Raw genomic sequence first — 19619 nt, 5'->3', positions numbered from 1 at the left:
GTATGGGTATGAAGAATTTTTTTATCTGTAAGATAATGTTGATTTGTCACTACTTCCTTTTAAAATTGTGAAACGATTTACGTGTTTATTGTTATCTGAAATCGAAATTCAATAGAATATCCTCACGTTCGTTGCCTGGAACCCAAAATATTTGATCAAAGATATTTTGCATATTAAATACTTTACAACAGCGTAGATTAAATTCGATTGGCAGCGGGTATGCATATATACTAGTGATGTTACGGAGCTCCATAACCGTAACCGAAACTATCGGATATCCGATTTGAAAAAATATCCGTAACCGAATCCGAAATAAAAGTGTCGTATAATATCGGATAGGACCCGAGCCTAATCGAGACACATTATGTAATCATTGTATTAGCTATTTGTATTTTATTTTTGAAATTGATTAAAAAATTAATATCCGTAACCGAAATTATCCGAAACTAACGGATAATCCGAAATAATTTCATATCCGTATCCAGTATAATAATCGTTCCTATATCCGAAACTTATCCGTATCCGAAATTTCATATCCATAACATCCCTGATGTTTACAATACAAGTACATGTATACACACAGCGATACCAATATAATAACATTATTAGAAACCAATATAACAGCATATTGCTGCAGCTAAAGCTACAACGCTGAATTTAAATTTGGAATACCCATATTGTTATGAGAATAATTTAAATAAAGATATTTAAATTATTCTCATGTCAATATGGATTCATCAAGTTCCATATTTGAAAAAGTTACTTAATTCCGCTGTAACGTACTAAACAACTTTTTTTACTTGAGAATATTGAGAAAATAACGATCGTCCTTTCTTATCGAGCATATATACCTACAAGTGCTCGAGCAGTTTGCAAACACGCCACGTGCCCGACGCATGTATCACCTAGGGTTGCCGACCTTCCGGATTTATTCGCGATGCCAGATGTCGTGTCCCGACGAATGGTCTGACGGGACGTCAATTGTCCCGATTTTTTTTATTGATGTTCCTGTCATATTCTTTGCTGGAATTATGTCTGAGCTCATATTGCCAGTAGGATGAAGTGTATGTATCAAATTCAATAATGTTAAAAGCCATGCTAAAATCCCCATTTTCTTATGGCTGTCTCGATTTATTAACTACTACCTACTCGTCCTGGCTTCGCCCGGGTGTACATGTATTATATATATAAACCTTCCTCTTGAATTACTCTATCTATTTAAAAAAAACGCTTCAAAATCCGTTGTGTAGTTTTAAAGATTAAGGCATACATAGGGACGGATAGGCAGCGACATTGACTGTATAATGATGAAATACCGCAATAATCTGATAATTTGTGACTAATATTGACTTGGGGAAAAGGAATTCTTAATAATGTGAACATATTACCACTAGTACGCTATTAGGTACCTCCTTGGAGAATCCCACTGTGAATTGTAAGTTTTATCTACAAAAACTTTAAATAGAAAGATTATAATAAAACTAACTTTTGCCCGTGGCTTCGCTCGCGTTAATTTATCCCTTAGGGGTGGAATGTATCAAAATCATTTCTTAAAGGATGTCTACGTCATAGTAGCTTTATGCATGCAAAGTCTCAGCCTGATCGGTTTAAAATTGACAAAGTTTCATACAAACTTTCATCCCCCATTTTATCCCCTTGGGGGTAAAATTAATCAAAATCCTTTCTTAGCGGATGCCTACGTCATAACATCTGCCTGCATGCCAAATTTCAGCCCGATCCGTCCAGTGGTTTGGGCTGTGCGTTGATAGATCACTATGTCAGTCACCTTTGAGTTATTATTATTATTATATATTTAAAGATTGAACAGAAACCGTAAAATACTCGTGTACGTGCGATTTGACGTGATTTCAATCGCATGCCAAACTCACTGCTGACTGCTAATTGTTTTCATAGCGCAAACTAATCAGAAATGACACTCAATCGTACAAAGCAACGATTACGTGCATGTTTTATACTTTAACAGCACGTAAACTGGATTACAGCTATTCTAATTATTTTAATTGATGCTCTTAAAGCATATGGAATGATGCAAATGCATACTCTAGCGGTATACGATGCTGGGGGTATGTTGGACGACGATACGACTGTTAGAACTGACCAGGACAGTAAGCGGGTACCCTAGGGAGAATGTAAATGTAAATTGGACTCCAGTCTCCGCAATTCGCCTCTCATTCGGGCCGTTGTGCGTGTAGAGCCAGGCTACTAACGTAGCTAGCCAAGCTCCTCCCAGAAACGCAGAAGAATCCTGGTGTCTTCACAGGCTTCACGGAGCGACCTCACCGTTCCGAGGATTTGTGTTCGTTGTGTGGTCATTGCAAGCACTCCAGGATTACGTGAGCCGCCGTTTCTTCGGCTTCAAAGCAGCCCCAACAAAGGGGACTGTCCGTAGCATCTATTGTGTACAGGTGTTTGTTTAAGGGACAATGGCCCGTTATTGTCCCTATCATTATTTTAAGGTTATACCTATCTAGATTCACTAGGAGTTTGTTAGTCGATGGTTTGTTTTTGGTGTTGCCACTTTTGATTGTTTGCAATCAGTGGTTAGATTCCATCTTTGGTATAGTATCTCGGTGGATCTCTGGCGAATCCAGGTACGAAATTGTGAGAAGGCTATTGGAAAGCGGAACTGCAACCACCGTGTTCCACGTGAACCACCTTTTCTCGCCAGCTCAGAATTGTAAGTAATGTGGACTGATGATCCTATTGGGTATATGTATGGACTAATGATTCACTTGGAGTATGACCTGACATGATACATTGCTAGAAAAATAAATAAAAAAATATTGATTTCGAGTCGACAACATTCGGATTATGGAGTATTTCGTTAAATTCTAATGACACTGACAAACAAACCGCAGTCGCCATCTTTTCATTTCACTAGCATTTTCTTCACGCTTCGCGAAAATATTGTTTTTGACACTTTTTTATGATAAAGGAGTATGTGTTTTTTCTTTAAACCTGCAATTGGCCGATTGCGAGACAAATTTGGCAATTTTTTTTTAATTAATTTGTTTTACAGCTCTGGACAAGTCCTTTTTAGCCCAATTTAAAGTTTTACAAAAAAATAAAAACTTTTGCACTGTTTATTTACTATATTTATTAAACATAATGAACGAAACTTCAGAAATCTATGTCTTGCTTACTTTTAATATTCCATGAGAACCGATGACTACAGAAATATCTACCCACATTTCACCCGAGCGAAGCCGGGTATTCATCTAGTTATTAATATATAAAATAAAAAATAACATATACCTATATGTTTTTCCTTTACGTTTAAAAAAAATCCATGTCTCTATCCCAAATGCTATGCTATGCTATATATAAATAAAATTTCATGATGATCAGGTTACCCGTTGAAGTGTGAAAGCGTAACAAACTGACTTTAGCATATATAGTATTAGTTAGGATATAATTCTTCCTAATCTAGACCTTGGGGATAACTAAGGCAAGACAAGCGACTACACGGTATCATACCTGTATATCGAGTCGGACAGGTGTAATTTCTTTTAAACTTTCTAAGTTGACATTAATTTGTAAAGAAACTGACCATCTTCGATTTACTATCGTGCATACAAGTTAAATATCTACAATAATATTATAAAGCTAAAGAGTTTGTTTGTTTGAACGCGCTAATCTCAGGAACAGGTTCTAATTGAAAAAACTATAAACCTTAGTGTATTACCTGTCCCACCCAGTGTTTCCAGTGTCCCTTCAGGACACTGTTGGAATTAGGACTAGGGACATTATCAGCTCTTTTTGCCATTTATCCCTACCGTACAGTACGGCTAGCCATTTCAGTTGAGAAGAAGTGCCAATAATTAAATCAAAATAACATGTTTTACAATTTTTGTCTATCTGTCTGTCTGTTTGTTCCGGCTAATCTCTGAAATGGCTGTACCGATTTTGACGGGACTTTTTTGGATGTAATATGGAGTAACTTGGCTACATTTGTTTTAGAAATATAAAGTTAAATTGGACGCAGACGAAACAGACATACATATTACGACCTCGGTGGTCTAGCGGTCTAGCACACCGCTTTACAACCGATTGTCGCGGGTTCGATTCCTCGTACGGCACAAATATTTGTATTCATGATTATGATTTTTTGAATCGGTCTGGGTGTTTTCTATATATATTCAAATTCAAAAATCATTTATTCATGTAGGACATTTTAGCCGCTTGAACGTCAAGTTTTTACATTATATTTTTTTCCTACCGTCCAGTTCGGTATATAGATCCAATTGAGAAGAACTGGCAAGAAACTCAATTGAATTACTTACACTTACTTACTATACACTAACTTACTGTAATATGTATGTATTTACAAAAAAAAATCTATGTATATGTATATAGCTATCTAGTACCCATAACACAAGCTTTAGCTAGCTTAACTTGGGTCTAGATGGCTCTGTGTGAATTGTCCTGAGATTATTATTATTATTATTATATTAGCAAATAGAGATAGACACGTTGCTGTGTCTAAGGTTTATGAATAAAATAATACTGCGACTATAAATTGAGATGTAAGCTATCCTATCTTTCAAGTTGGATCAAATTGCACACAATGTGCAAATCAAATTTGCAATCGGTTCAGTTAGGAGTCCATCGCGGACAAACAACGTGACATATAATTTTTACTATTCGATTTGTTTAACATTGTTTTCGATTGTAATTGCAGGCGGGTGAGCCAGGCGTGGTGGTGCTGGACCCGGCGGCGCTGGCCCGCGCCGACTCCGACCCTGAAGAGGACGGGGATGGAGAGGAGGAGATGGGGGGGCCGCCGTCCCCGTGCGGGGTGCGGTTCGTGAACGACAACGTCATCATCAACGGACGCTCCTCCATGCCCAACAAGCCCAACAGGGACCGCATCTCTAAGGTAATACTGCTGAACAAAGGCCTCCACCTAAGATCTCCACAATGATCGGTCCTGCGCAGCTCGCATTCAATGTCTTCCAGCGATCTCGACCAGATCATCGGTCGAAGAATACGAGCTGAGTGGGGGGGAAGGGGATTGTTAGCAATGGGATCTAGTAACTCCCATTGCTAATAATGTACCATGTTAGGTCGACCTCCACGTGGTTCCCCCTGGAGACCATCGTGATGAATTCTTGGTGAATTTGTCACGATCGGCTAACTGACCTGACCTCATGCTCATCTTGTCATCCTCCACTGGTGCCCTGCCAGCGTAAACCGTGAGCGCGTTATATTTTACATATATTACATATAAATAAAATTGGAGTGTCTGTTTGTAATATTGAAATAATCGTTTTTTACTACACGCATATGAATATAATTACAGTACATACACCAAAATAACATTTTTTTTTGCAATATTTGTCTGTCTGTCTGTTCCGGCTAATCTCTGAAATGGCTGGACGGATTTTGACGGGACTTTTTTTCTCAGGTAGCTGATGTAATAAGAGTATAGGCTATTTTTATTTTAGAAAAATAAAGTTAAATTCCACGCGGACGATGTCGCGGGAACAGCTAGTCGTAACTAAACACTCATTAACAATCGCCACTTTATCACTTGACCTCAGTACACTGAAGTGATATTTAATTAATAAATTAATTGTATCATAACATCGTTAACTTTTATGTACTGTCAAATACTTTAACTGATAAACGAACAAAATATTTATGTTGTTATGCCTTGTTTATGTATATATTACGACCTCGGTGGTCCAGTGGTTAAGCGCATCGCTTTACTTCCGATGGTCGCGGGTTCAATTCGGCACATACATTTATTTTCATGATTATGATTGTATGTATCGGTCTGGGTGGTTTCTATGTACTATGTATGCAATTATAATAATGTATGTATGTATTTGTATCAGTTGTCTAGTACCCATAACGTCAGCTCAGCTTAGCTTGGGAATAGATGGCAAATTTTTGTAATTTATAATATACTAGATTTTACCCGCGGCTTCACTCTCATTGTATCCATTAAGTAAGTATCGGAGATCATTACAATATGTAGAAATGAATCATCATCTACTTCTTCCTTATCCCATTTGTTTGTGGTCGTCGTAATATGGTTTTCTCTTCCATTCATCTCTGTTCGCAGTCATCTCGTTATTTACTCCCTTTCTCACCATATCATCTTTCACACAGTCCATCCATCTCTTTTTCGGTCTTCCTCTACCCTTATAACCAGTTTTTCTCTGCACAGCCTATGGTTGACTGGTAGAAAATGCCTTAAGGCGTTAAGTCCGCCATATGTACTTTTACCTTAGTATTGTGTGCATTGAAGTTATATTAATAAATAAAAAAATAAAAAATAACCATCCACATTCATATGTAACACATTCCTTAGGATATGATTAGGGTTCATTCCCGGGAATTCTCGGGTCGAGAATTCCCGGGAAATCGTTGGGTTTTGTTCCCGGGAAATCAAGCTCGAGAAAAGTCGAGAACTCGAGAAATCAAGTACATATATAGAAATTAATTTGCCGTTTGTTGTATTGCGTGGCGGCGCAATAATTCAAGATATTAAGGTTTTCTTTCATGTATTTTTTTTTTGTTTTACAGAAACTATTTTTGTTTACAAGTTTTAGGTAGATTTTTTCTAAATAACCAGCCAAAAATGGTGCTATCATTATAAATATAAGTCTGAATAATATTAGGTCCTGACATATGAAAGTGGTGTTTTGTAAGGGAGTAACCTGAAGTATTTTTTTTTCAAAATATAACATGTTTATTTAATCAAACTATGTATTTGCTATTTATGCACTTTTGCCATCTCATAGGTACTTCATTGATCCCTTTACTGAAAAAAACATTTGAACGGGAACATTTGGACATATCAATAAAATCTTTGTACTTTGGACTGCCCCATCGGATTTGAATTTTTTCCTAATCAGTTATCCAAATTTCGAAAAAAAATGGTAATCTGTTGGAGCAAGGTCCAGGGAGCAATTGTAAAGTCTTAGACATTACAATTGATCTCTTCTAATTTGGTAAATGTCAGTTGTGCAGTGTGTGGTCTAGCGTTGTCCTGAAGCAGCAGTAGCCTACGGCGATTGACCAGCCTCGGTTGTTTAGTAGCTAGCTTTTCCATTATGGTTTCTCAATTGCTGACAACACACATCTGCCGTAATCATCTGGCCAGATTTAAGAAAGCTGAAGTGAACAACACCGGAACTAGTCCACTAAACGCTCGCAAGTAACTTTTTTTGGGTCAATTTTCGGTTGGGGCAGGATTTGGTTGGTTTGCCAGGGTTCAGCCATTGCGATGAGCGTTTCCAATTATCATACAAGATCCACATCATCACAGGTAATGATTCGATTTAAAATCCCTTTATTATTATGCCGGTTGACTAATGTAACGCAGCAGTCTACACGCGTTTGTCGATCGAAACGCGAATTGTCGACTCAATTCATGAGGGACCCACCTTTTAAGCTTTTTCACCCTCCCAGTTTGCTACAAGTGGATTAATACAGTTTTGTCACTAACACTGCAACCTGCAACTAACTCGGACGTGGTTTGCGATGGATCTGCTATCACAATAGCCTTCAATTCTTCATTACCAACCTTGGACTCCAGCCGCCCACGGGGATTGTTTTGCAGGTCGAAATTTCCAGAACGAAAACGTTGGAACCAAAAATGCATTTTGTTTTCTTTTGCGACACCACCACCATACACATCATTAATCCTTCGAGCCGTTTCTGCAGCACTAGTGCCATGGCGGAACTCGTACTCGTACTTGTAAATGACGCGATATTTTAAGTTTTCCATTTTGTAAGCTGAGTGACCCAAAGAAAAAACCAAGCATATTTATTCCGGTTTTCGAAAAACAATAGGAGATATACCAAAGAGGAGATATTTAAGATCAATGTGGCCAGTACGACAAAACGCTAATTTCATATGTAGGAAATTAATATATTTCAGTATTTTAAAAAAAATTTGCTCATTCATAATATGTATAATGTTTTTAAATATACCTACTCAATAAGAAATTTATAATTAATTTTATAGTTAAATTTTATATTTAATATTTAACAAAAAATGCAGTGGTTTTCGTCTCAAATGAAACCGCTGAGTTTTTTGACATTATTGGAACAAAAAATAAACCAAACGTACGTAAATGTAAATTTCTCGACAACCCGAGAAGACCCGAGAAATTAACCTCGAGAATTCTCGAGACCCGAGAAATTGAAAAGCTCGAGAAATCATGAACCCTAGATATGATCTTCATTTCTACGCATTACATGCCCATACCACGATAGACGATTACTCTTTAACCTCTCCGACATCGGTGCCACTTTCATACTTCCTCTGATGTATTCATTCTTTATCTTACAACGTTATAATTTGTTTATCTCATTGCTTTCTTGATTCAATTATTTTAGAAATATGAAAGCGTAGCGGGTTTTTCTTGCTTGTTCTTCTTGTGATGAGACAGCATTCCGAATGAGCGGTAGATTAAAAAAAAAATGTTATGACTATTCAAAAGTGCTTCAATGTAAGTTTATTTGAATAAATGATTTTCTATTCTATTCTATTCTATTCTATTCTATTCTATTCTATTCTATTCTTGTCTATCCTTGTCACACCACACATCCATCTCAACATTCGCATTTCAGTTGTATACAGTCGTCTCTCATCTATATATAATATCATAATATATAACTTCATTACTAAGGGATAGATGGCGCTAAAGTAGCATAATGTTGTTATTTTATTATTTATATTTTATAAAAAAAAAAAGTGTTTTTTAAATAAAAAGTATTCTATGTTCATTTTAATACCTCCAAAAATATGTGTACAAAATTTCATGATGATCGGTTCAGTAGTTTTTGCGTGAAAGCGTAACAAACATCCTTACTTTCACATTTATAATATCCAGGGGGATGAAAAATAGATGTTGGCCGATTCTCAGACCTACTCAATACGCTTACAAAATTTCATGAGAATCGGTCAAGCCGTTTCGGAGGAGTATGGGAACGAAAACTGTGACACGAGAATTTTATATATAAGAAATTCTCGTGTCACAGTTTTCGTTCTACATCTATTTTTCATCCCCCTAAATGTTAGGGGTAGTCCAACCCTATTTTTTTTTTTAAGGCAAAACAACGTTTGCCGGGACAGCTAGTATTATATACATTAAGGATGCATTACATTGTCTATGTCTATATGTTTATTTGTGACTACTACGAGACACCTTGATGGGTTCGCAGCTGAAACTGCAGTTTGACGACTCGCTGACGCGCACGTTCGAGTACCCGTCGGAGACTTCTCTGTGCGAGGACTCGCCGCCTGAAGAGCACCCGACCGCTAGACTCGCTGCCAACACTCACATCGGTATGTATATATATACCCACCCCCTAATTATATGTATTCAAATTCAAAATATCTTTTTAGAATAGAATAGAAAATCATTTATTCAAATAAACTTAATTTAAGCACTTTTGAATAGTCATAACAATTTGTTTTTTATCTACCACTCGTTCGGAAAGCTGTCTCATCACAATAAGAACGAGCAAGAAACTTGTGTGTTGCTCTTTTAAATAATCCTTGTTAGTTTACATTTACAAGTCGAAACGTGTGAATACAAACTACCAACCAGCACTAATTTTTTGGGTCAAATATAAATAAACAATAATATTAAATCAGTCGTAGTGATAAGAGCAGACCAGTCCCTACAAGCAGCACTCGTTCACGAGTATGACGTATTATCTTCTCTTCTAATCAAATCAAATCTAAATATTTTCATTCATGTAGGTCTACTACTGATTCTTATATATTTTTATGGCAGAACAATGTTTGACGGGTTAGCAAATCTAAATATATATAACTCAAAGGTGACTGACATAGTGATTTATCAACGCACAGCCCAAACCACTGGACGGATCGGGCTGAAATTTGACATGCAGGTAGATGTTATGACGTAGGCACCCGCTAAGAAAGGATTTTGATTAATTCTACCCCCAAGGGGATAAAATACCGGATGAAAATTTGTATGAAACTTTGTCAATTTTAAACCGATCGGGCTGAGACTTTGCATGCATAAAGCTACTATGACGTAGGCATTCCCTAAGAAAGGATTTTGATAAGTTCTACTCCTAAGGGGTAAAATAACGCGAGCGAAGCCGCGGGCAAAAGCTAGTAGTTTATAATAATATTTATTTATTTATTTATTTGAGCGACCAACAAGACATACACCATGAGGTTACAATTATTATAACTTGCAGAGTTCAGGTATATAGTGTTGACTTAATTACTGGTTGCCACGGCAAGCGATATTGTTTATATATATATAATATATTTATATATATATAATAGATACAATTTTTTTTTTTTTAAATTAAAAAATATACTCAAGTAATAATTGACATAAGCATACTATACTATATTAGAAATAGGCTCTCGAACGCCATGCACCCAAATATCCAAACCATGGTATATTTGGATGCATGGTGGTAGCGTTCCAGAGCCCATTTATGATTGATGGTGGTTAAAAAAGTTTAAAAATGATGCGAGGTTGAATAATCATGCGCATGTTGCAAGTGTACTGCGGGGGGCGGCGCGACCGAGGGGTGCTGCGGCTGGCTCCCCCGCCCCCACGGAGCCCCGTGCCCGACGAGACCTTCGTTTAAGACCACCATTCCTCATCTGTTTTTCCCACACTCCATCTATCGCTAATATCCCCAATAAGTCTGCTAAATAGATACGTCGTTGTTAAGATTCATTGCTGTGCTGTTGAATGATATCCTGATATTTAATCGAGTTGCCCCAGTTATCGCATATATCTACCGCATATATCACGGGGAGTGTTCTGAGGAATTGTTCGGATTAATACCAGCTGCTGAGTTTCACCACCGTACCACCCGCCAGAAACTGAAATACCATCCTGATCATCTGGATGAATGGCGGTCCTCCACAGTGCGATTTTCTAGAAAATTTTGCCTCGCACAACCACATTGCGGAATCACCTTCCAGCAATGGTATTTCCGAACGAAACGATATTGAAACCTACAAGAAAAGAGCTCATTCATTCCTAAAAGTCAGGCAACGCACATACATTGCGCCTGGTGATGTGGGTGCTCATGGGCGGCGGTAATCACTTACCATCAGGTGAGCCGCATGCCCGTTTGTCCACTGTGTTATAAAAAAAAAAAAGTTATAGATAAGTTGCGAGGTAAAAAATTGCTGGTATGGGACATGTTATGGGCACCCATAGCGATATGGGTGTAGACTCAATAATGGTAATAATTTTATCGCCACTAGAGAAGGTCGTAACGATAGTCAAGTTTCCACACCGAATTGTGGTCTCACATATGCTAATTGTAGCGGAATTAAACAAAATAATATACATTTTTTTTTTCGGACTACTCTAATGCTGTTAGCCGTAGCTGGCCTTTACAGCTTCACCGGACGTTATGGGGCGAGGGCAGATGGCACTCCAAACCCGTCCAATAAGTAGAGAAATGGACTTCCGCAAAATGATACCTAATTCGACTAAATAATACAACACTTTAATTAAATTTTATTGTATTAAAAACATTCGTATTAAGCAGTGTTTCATAGCTGTTGTGTACAAATAAGAGATGTAACTATGTAATATGTATAGCTTTTTAAATACCATAGATAATCTTTATATATAAAAATTACGTGTCACGTTGCTTGTCCGCGACGGACTCCTAAACTACTGAACCGATTGCAAATGTGATTTGCACATTGTGTGCAATTTGATCCAACTTGAAAGATAGTATAGCTTACATCTCAATTTATAATCGCAATATTATTTTATTCAAGAACCTTACCAGCAGCGTGTGGCCGGGTCTGCTAGTAGATTCTATAACCTTCTTTTCTTCAGCTCAATGCTTAATCTTGTACCCTTTAAATGTTGACCACCAGTAGTGGTAATCAATTCCATCTAACTGACCTGACTCCACGCCCATCCTATCATCCTCCACTGGCGCCAGCGTATACCGTTAGCTCTAGCAAATGCACCATCCCTTATTCATCCATTTATTCATACTTGGTTATATGTTATAGCTATTACAATACTGTATTCACATTTGAAGTATATTACTCAATAGTAGTAGAGATTGCTAGAATAGTGTTCTATACCGCTCACCCATGTCCTCAGCATCGTCATCACTGGCGCGGTACACGCCCAGCAAGACACTGGCGGATGCCTTCCAACTGGGAGTCACGCGGCGTCTAGTTAACGGTTAGTATATATTTTAATTAAAATAATTAAATAGGTCTTAACAACACACAGCACTCACGGTAGCCATATCGGTGCTACAGATGAATATGATTAAACGAAAGTAAGTTTATACAGTTAATAAGTGTACGGACTGTGACTGTAGTGTGTCTCGGTTGGATAATCTAGTATTTTTCAGACGGCGCAATTCATTTTTAGTACATAAAGTCTATTATTATAAAAAAAACAAGTTTGCGAGGGACCACCCACTCTCACCCTGACTTTGGATAGGCTTACAATATAATAATGTTAAAACCATTGTAGAAATTTTCGAAAAATTAATAATTTAATTATATTCGAGAATAAAAATAACATTTTTCTTCTTTTATAATCAAATAGCAACAGAATTATTATATACAGCCTAAACAAAGTCGGATGTAAGTGAATTTAGTGTAACGTGACTGTACAGACGTGCAGAGTAACGGCGCTGCAGAGGCTGCGGCTTCAGAGACAGACACGGGAGACGCGCGGCCCTGCGGTGCAGACGCCGCACGTTCATGGAGCGATGCTCGCGCCGCCGCCACTGATCTTCTGTTCTAGTGCCGCAGGTACACCACTACGCACCGTCTCTATAACTCTCCTGCTCTAATGTAGTTTCGAAAAGTGGCTCATTTTTTACGCAATATTTTTATCATCATCACCTGCTTCTTCCTTATCCCATTTATTTGTGGTCGTCGTAATATGTTTTTCTCTTCCATTCATCCCTGTTCGCAGTCATCGCGCTATTTACTCCCTTTCTCACCATATCATCTTTCACACAGTCCATCCATCTCTTTTTCGGCCTTCCTCTACACTTATACCATCCAAATTCAAATATAACACCTTCCTTGAAATATTATCTTCATTCCTACGCATTAGATGTCCATACTGTAGCAGCACACATCATTCGTGTAAAACAGCTACGCGCCAACTGCCGGCACAATTTTTATTTTTCGGGCTACTCTAATGCTGTTGGCCGCAGCTGGCCTTTACAGCTTCGCCGGACGTTAGGGGGCGAGTGCAGATGGCACTCCAAACCAAGGAAGGACTTATGGAGCGGCTGAAGGCCAACTCCCGCCTGACGGATACGACTTTAGTCTGAGGGCATCACTAAGGGTTCGAACCTCGGCTCATGCTGTCGTAATATCAATCCCTATTTGAATTGGACGGGGGATCGATCGGAGGACGCGATCGCCTTGCTTATACTTATAAACTCGGTGCGAGCAGGAGCGCACTCGTATTGCCTTCTCACTCAATGAATGGAATCACCTGTTTGTATAGTATACTAATGACATAATTTTACGCACATAAGTTGTAAATTACTCCGAATAAAATACGAATACGACTAAATTAGTGGTTTCACTTCATCTCATACAAACCACTATAATACCATGATAAACAATCACTTGAAATCTCTCCGTCACCGGCGCCACTTTCATACTTCCTCTGATGTACATATTCATTCTTTATCTTATACATTCTTCTCACACCACACATTCATCTCAACATTCGCATTTCACTCGCATGCAGTCGTCTTTACGTTGTCTTTACGGGCCAGCAATTTGATCCATACAAGACTGGATCATGGTGTGTGGGAACCGTCATTTGTGTCACTGTTTGCAGCAATCAGTTACTTTTTTAATCGATTCAATAATTTAATCTATTTCAATCATGATTAAAAAGTAACACATTACTTAATTAATTAAGGTTCATTAACATCAAGTCGCTTTATGATTCATTATGAGCATAGGCCACAGATTTTCATTTCAGTCACTTTTAGCCCAGATACGCCTTGGTAAGTGTCATATACTGGCCACCAGTCGCTAGTTCGAATATTTATAATATGAAATATTTCTATTTGACATATGTCCATAATTTTCTATTCTAATAAATTAACTTATGTAAATACACGTATTTTATAAATTGGCGACGATGTCAACTATCGATATAAAAAAATTGAAGAAAACACGAGCCTCGCTACGGGGTTTACTTACAAAATTAGAAAATTATATAACCACTAACGAAACAATCCCTCAAGAAGAAATTCAGTCAAGACTTCAATCGCTTCAAGAAACATTACGAAAACTACAAGAAATTCAACATGATATCGAAACAGAATCACCAGAAGAACAACTTAATGAAGAAATAGAGAACAGATACGACTTTGAAGAGAAATGTACATTTTTAAAGACCAAACTTTTGATACTACAAAACAGAAATCACGTACCCACCGCAGCACCACAGCTATCCCCATCACCTTCGAGCACCAATTCACGTCTAGACAGAAATCCCAAAATGAATTTCCAACCATTTCAAGAAAAAGAAACTTTTAAAAATTTTACGAAAAGATTAACAGTATATTTTTTATTAAACAACATAGAAGACCCTAAAATGAAAGTATATATATTACTATCTGCCTTATCTCCTGAACTTCACGAAAAGTTACACGACCTATGCTCGCCTGAAGATCCGATTAACATGAACTTTATAGAACTTACTCGTATACTAGATGACCACATAGATCCAAAACCGAGTGTATGGGCATTACAACATAAATTTATTACCCGGGTACAAAAACAGGATGAAACAGTAGCAATGTACGCCTCCGAATTAAAGAAATTGTCCAATAACTGTGAATTTAAATGTCAAAGCTGCCATAAACCAACTTTAGAAAGCTTCATATCATTACAATTTATCCGAGGATTGAAGGACAGTGATATAAGAATAAGAATACTACAAGAGCGAGAAACACCACCTTTTACAAGATTGGTACAAATGGCTACATCCATGGAAATGGGAAAATCGGAAAACATACGAATGTCTACAGACGCACACCGATATTCTGACAGCCTCAATAGAATTACAAATATAACAAATAAAAACAATTTCCCTAATACACCACCATCTCAAATACAAAATCGAAGACTACCAATAACAATAAAAGAATTGAAAGGAAAATGCTACCGATGTGGAAAAAATGACCACCAGTCTAAAGAATGTGGTGCCTTAAAATCCGTTTGCATGAAGTGCAATAAAACAGGTCATTTAGCGCGTGTTTGCTTACAAAGAAATACAAATATGAATAAATTAGATGACACTACAAGTAATACGAGTGATGAAAACATGGGAGACATCAATCTCATGAAAAGTGAAATATCAGAAAAATACATGATCCAAATAAAAATTGAGAACAGACCAATCAGTATGGAGTTTGACACTGGAGCAACATTGTCATCAATATCCCTGAAACAATACAAGAAATTGAATATCGGAAACCGAATATTCAAAACTGATATGAAATTAAGAACATACACTGGAGAAATTATTAAACCCTCAGGAGTCACCTACGTCAAATATACATACAAAGATCAGACCTTTAATGGAAAACTATATATAATCAACCAAGATGTTGACGCAATTTTTGGGAGAAGCTGGATGAAAGAACTTACAATAAAATTATCAGATATCAATATAATACGAAATTCAGAACCATCTACGAATCTTGATCAATTATTAGAAGAATATACGAACACTGTATTTAGAACCGACTTAGGAAAAATACCAAATTACCAAGCTCATTTGAACCTCAAGGAAAACATACAACCTATATTTATTAAACCTCGTCGTATACCGTATGCTTTAAAGGAAAAAGTTGATGAAGAGATAGAGCGACTATGTTCAGAAGGAATCATTACTAAAGTGGACCATGCGGAATGGGGTACTCCAATCGTACCAATCGTAAAACCTAACGGCACTATCCGTTTGTGCGCAGACTACAAGGTAACCCTTAACAAATGTATCAAGGATGAACAATACCCAATCCCCATAATAGAAGACATATTCATAGAAATGAATGGAGGGAAATATTTCTGCACCTTAGATATCAAACAAGCCTATCTAAATTTAGAAATGGATGACGAAAGCGCACTTTTACAAACGTTAAGTACACACAAAGGCACTTATAAAGTGAATCGATTGATGTTCGGTGTTAAGGTAGCACCTAGCCTATGGCAAAAATTTATGGATCAATTACTTCAGGGACTAGATGGAGTCAAATGCTTCTTTGATGACATTATTATTCAAGGAACCTCAGAAGATCAACTCCTATCACGTCTGAAACAAGTTCTTCAGAAACTCAAAGAGAGTAACCTGCGCGTCAACAGAGAAAAATGTAACTTTTTTAAGCGAAGTATTAATTACCTAGGACATATAATAGATGAAGATGGACTACATAAAAATAAAGACAAAGTGAAAGCGATTATGAAAACAGAGAGACCGAAAAATGTAAATGAATTAAGAACCTTTCTAGGTATGGCAAATTATTATAACAAATTTATACCAAACTTGGCCTCAATAACAAATCCTCTAAATGAATTACTAAAGAAAGAAAAAAAAGAATTTCAATGGTCCTCAAAATGTGAAACAAGCTTTAATAAAATTAAACAGGAGATATTGAGTGAAAGAGTTCTCATTCATTTCGATCCCAAAAAGCCATTGATAATAGCCACTGACGCATCTCCAACAGGATTAGGCGTTGTTCTATCTCATAAACTAAAGGATGGATCTGAAAGGCCTATCGCATTTGCTTCTAGATCACTTTCAACCAGCGAAAAGAAATATAGTCAAATCGATAAAGAAGCTACAGCCATCTTCTGGGGCATAAAGAAATTTTTTCACTACTGCTACGGTCGGAAATTCACACTGATAACCGACCACAAGCCTCTTACCTCAATCTTTCACCCACACCAAACACTACCAGCCTTAAGCACAATGAGACTGTTCCATTACGCACATTTTCTATCAGGATTTGATTATGATGTAGAATACAGACCGGCATCAAAACATTCAAATGCTGATTATTTATCAAGATTTCCAGTGGAATATGTAAAAGAAAATTCTAAAGATCAACACTACACATTCCAACAACAACAAATCAATACGCTTGATGTCCGACCAGAACTTATAGCTAAAGAAACAAAGACAGATGAGGAACTTAAAATATTGTTGGAAGCACTAAAAACAGGTCACTCAGTACGCCAACACGGCTATAACGATAACGAACTTACACTTCAAGATAATTGCATTTTGAAAGGAACCCGAGTCGTAATACCGCACAGTCTACGTAGCCGTGTTCTCGACGAACTACACGCAGGACATGTTGGTATTCTTAAAATGAAATTATTAGCACGCAGTTACATATATTGGAAAAATATAGACACAGATATTGAAAACAAGGTAAAATCTTGCAGAGCATGTCGATTACAACAGAATGAACCACCGAAAGCACCGCTACACCATTGGGAACAACCTACAGAACCCTGGCAACGACTGCATATCGACTTTGCCGGACCTGTACATGGTTACCAACTTTTAGTTGTCGTAGATGCCTTCACAAAGTGGGTTGAAATCTACCCTACTAAAATTACTACAAGTTCGTGGTGTATTGCTAAACTGAAAGAACTGTTCACTACATATGGAATACCACATACATTAGCATCAGATAATGGACGACAATTTATATCTCAAGAATTTGAATATTACCTTTCGAACTGTGGTATAAAACACTCGAAATCAGCTCCCTACCATCCAGCGACTAACGGCCAAGCAGAGCGCTATATACAAACAATAAAAAGGGCGCTACGCGCAATGGAGGGGGAGAGGGGTGACCTTAACGATAAACTTCTGATCATTAAGACACGACTCAGACGTACACCAACCTCGAACGGTCGGACACCATATCAGCTTCTGTTCAATCGAGACGTCAGAACCAAGCTCCATGTTATGTTCCGCACCACACCAGCACTAGCAGTAGCTGAATCGAATAACAGACCACCTGTTAAACAAATATATACAAAAGGTGACCGGGTCCAAGCTAGAAACTACTCTGTACGCGGGCCAAAATGGGAATTTGGCAACATATTGAATAGACTGGGACGATTGCACTACGAAGTACAGACCGACCAGGGAGCTGTGTGGCGCAGGCACGTGGAGCAGCTACTACCGGCCCCAGGAATCCAGAAATAGAATAGAATACTGCAGAATAGCGGCGGAGGACTGTCATATACTGGCCACCAGTCGCTAGTTCGAATATTTATAATATGAAATATTTCTATTTGACATATGTCCATAATTTTCTATTCTAATAAATTAACTTATGTAAATACACGTATTTTATAGTAAGGTACCCAACTGTATCTTGGATCAATTTGATTTTGCCATGACCGACGTGAGTGAGTGTATGATGCCGATGTTGATGATGTTTTAAATTATAACGCCGGCAATGATTGTGTTAATGATGTCAATGATCATGATAATATTAATAATGATGATGATAGGGAAAACACTATAGTATAAAAAATTTGACGTTCCTAAGCCGCTAAAATGTACTACATGAATAAATGATTTTTTAATTTAAATTTGATAATGTTGATGATAGTTAAAGCGTCGATGATATCATCATCATTGATAACATCATTATCGACGACATCGAGATCATCATCGACACAATCATCATAATCATCGACAACATCATCATTACTCCCATCCACATCAACAAATTAATACTCATATTTAAGAGAATGCCTTGAAAAAATTGCTTTCATCAATTTTATTATACACATATATACATATTCTGTCTATCTATTTAAAATTAACGTATCTATATTACAGGTCTGTCTGTCTATCACTATAAGGACGCTCGCGTCCCGCACCAGAGTGTCATCGAGTGTCATCGAGCGTCATCGTGCAACCAAACCAACACACCGTATTACAAATGATTGACATAACATGTATTTTTGATAATTTAACATTCAGGGCGTTCATTGCATCTGACTGGTATAGTATGTACTAGTTGACAATTTTGAAAAGAAGCTATTTTCCATTTAAAATCATAGTGAAATGTCTCTTTAAACTACTTTTTTCTATACATTATACAAACGTATTCGGTACATATTAAGTAATCAACTCAATTATGAAAAGATACCATTTTCCATTTAAAATTATAATGAAATAAGCTTTAGACGGGGCGTCGCTCGCGTTAATTTATCCCCATAGGGGTGGAATTTATCAAAATCCTTTCTTAGGGGATGCGTATGTCATAGTAGCTTTATGTCTCAGCCTGATCGGTTTAAAATTGACAAAGTTTCATATAAACTTTCATCCCCTATTTTATCCCTTTGGGGGTAGAATTAATCAAAATCCTTTCTTGGCGGATGCGTACGTCATAACATCTACCTGCATGCCAAATTTCGGCCCGATCCGTCCAGTGGTTTGGGCTGTGTTTAATAGATCATTATGTCAGTCAGTCACCTTTGAGTTATGTATATTTAGATGTCTCTTAACTTTAAATTTTATATTTTATGATTACTTAATATGTACTCTAATTACAAAGTAATTACGTTG

The 19619-nt window shown here is 37.3% G+C and overlaps 2 protein-coding genes across 2 annotated transcripts in view; both read left to right on the top strand.

Annotated features, from left to right (window-relative positions):
• LOC131848741 (serine/arginine repetitive matrix protein 1) overlaps window positions 1-19304 on the top strand; it is a 62750-nt gene extending 43446 nt beyond the window's left edge. Inside the window, exons 4-8 of the mRNA XM_059198677.1 lie at window positions 4703-4900; window positions 9205-9328; window positions 12120-12203; window positions 12649-12787; window positions 18888-19304. Of these exons, the coding sequence (XP_059054660.1) occupies window positions 4703-4900; window positions 9205-9328; window positions 12120-12203; window positions 12649-12779 (537 nt within the window). The 3' untranslated portion in view covers window positions 12780-12787; window positions 18888-19304. The remainder of the gene's footprint in view (window positions 1-4702; window positions 4901-9204; window positions 9329-12119; window positions 12204-12648; window positions 12788-18887) is intronic.
• On the top strand, window positions 14151-18242 carry LOC131848757 (uncharacterized protein K02A2.6-like). Its single transcript, XM_059198690.1, has one exon. The coding sequence runs from the start codon at window positions 14151-14153 to the stop codon at window positions 18240-18242; it is 4092 nt and encodes a 1363-aa protein (XP_059054673.1).
• Window positions 19305-19619: the final 315 nt, after the last annotated feature.

The sequence above is a fragment of the Achroia grisella genome, unplaced genomic scaffold (genome assembly GCF_030625045.1).
Source record: "Achroia grisella isolate CSIRO2021 unplaced genomic scaffold, CSIRO_AGI_Agris_v1 utg5850, whole genome shotgun sequence".
Lineage (NCBI taxonomy): Eukaryota > Metazoa > Arthropoda > Insecta > Lepidoptera > Pyralidae > Achroia > Achroia grisella.
This window is presented reverse-complemented; position numbering and strand designations above follow the sequence as displayed.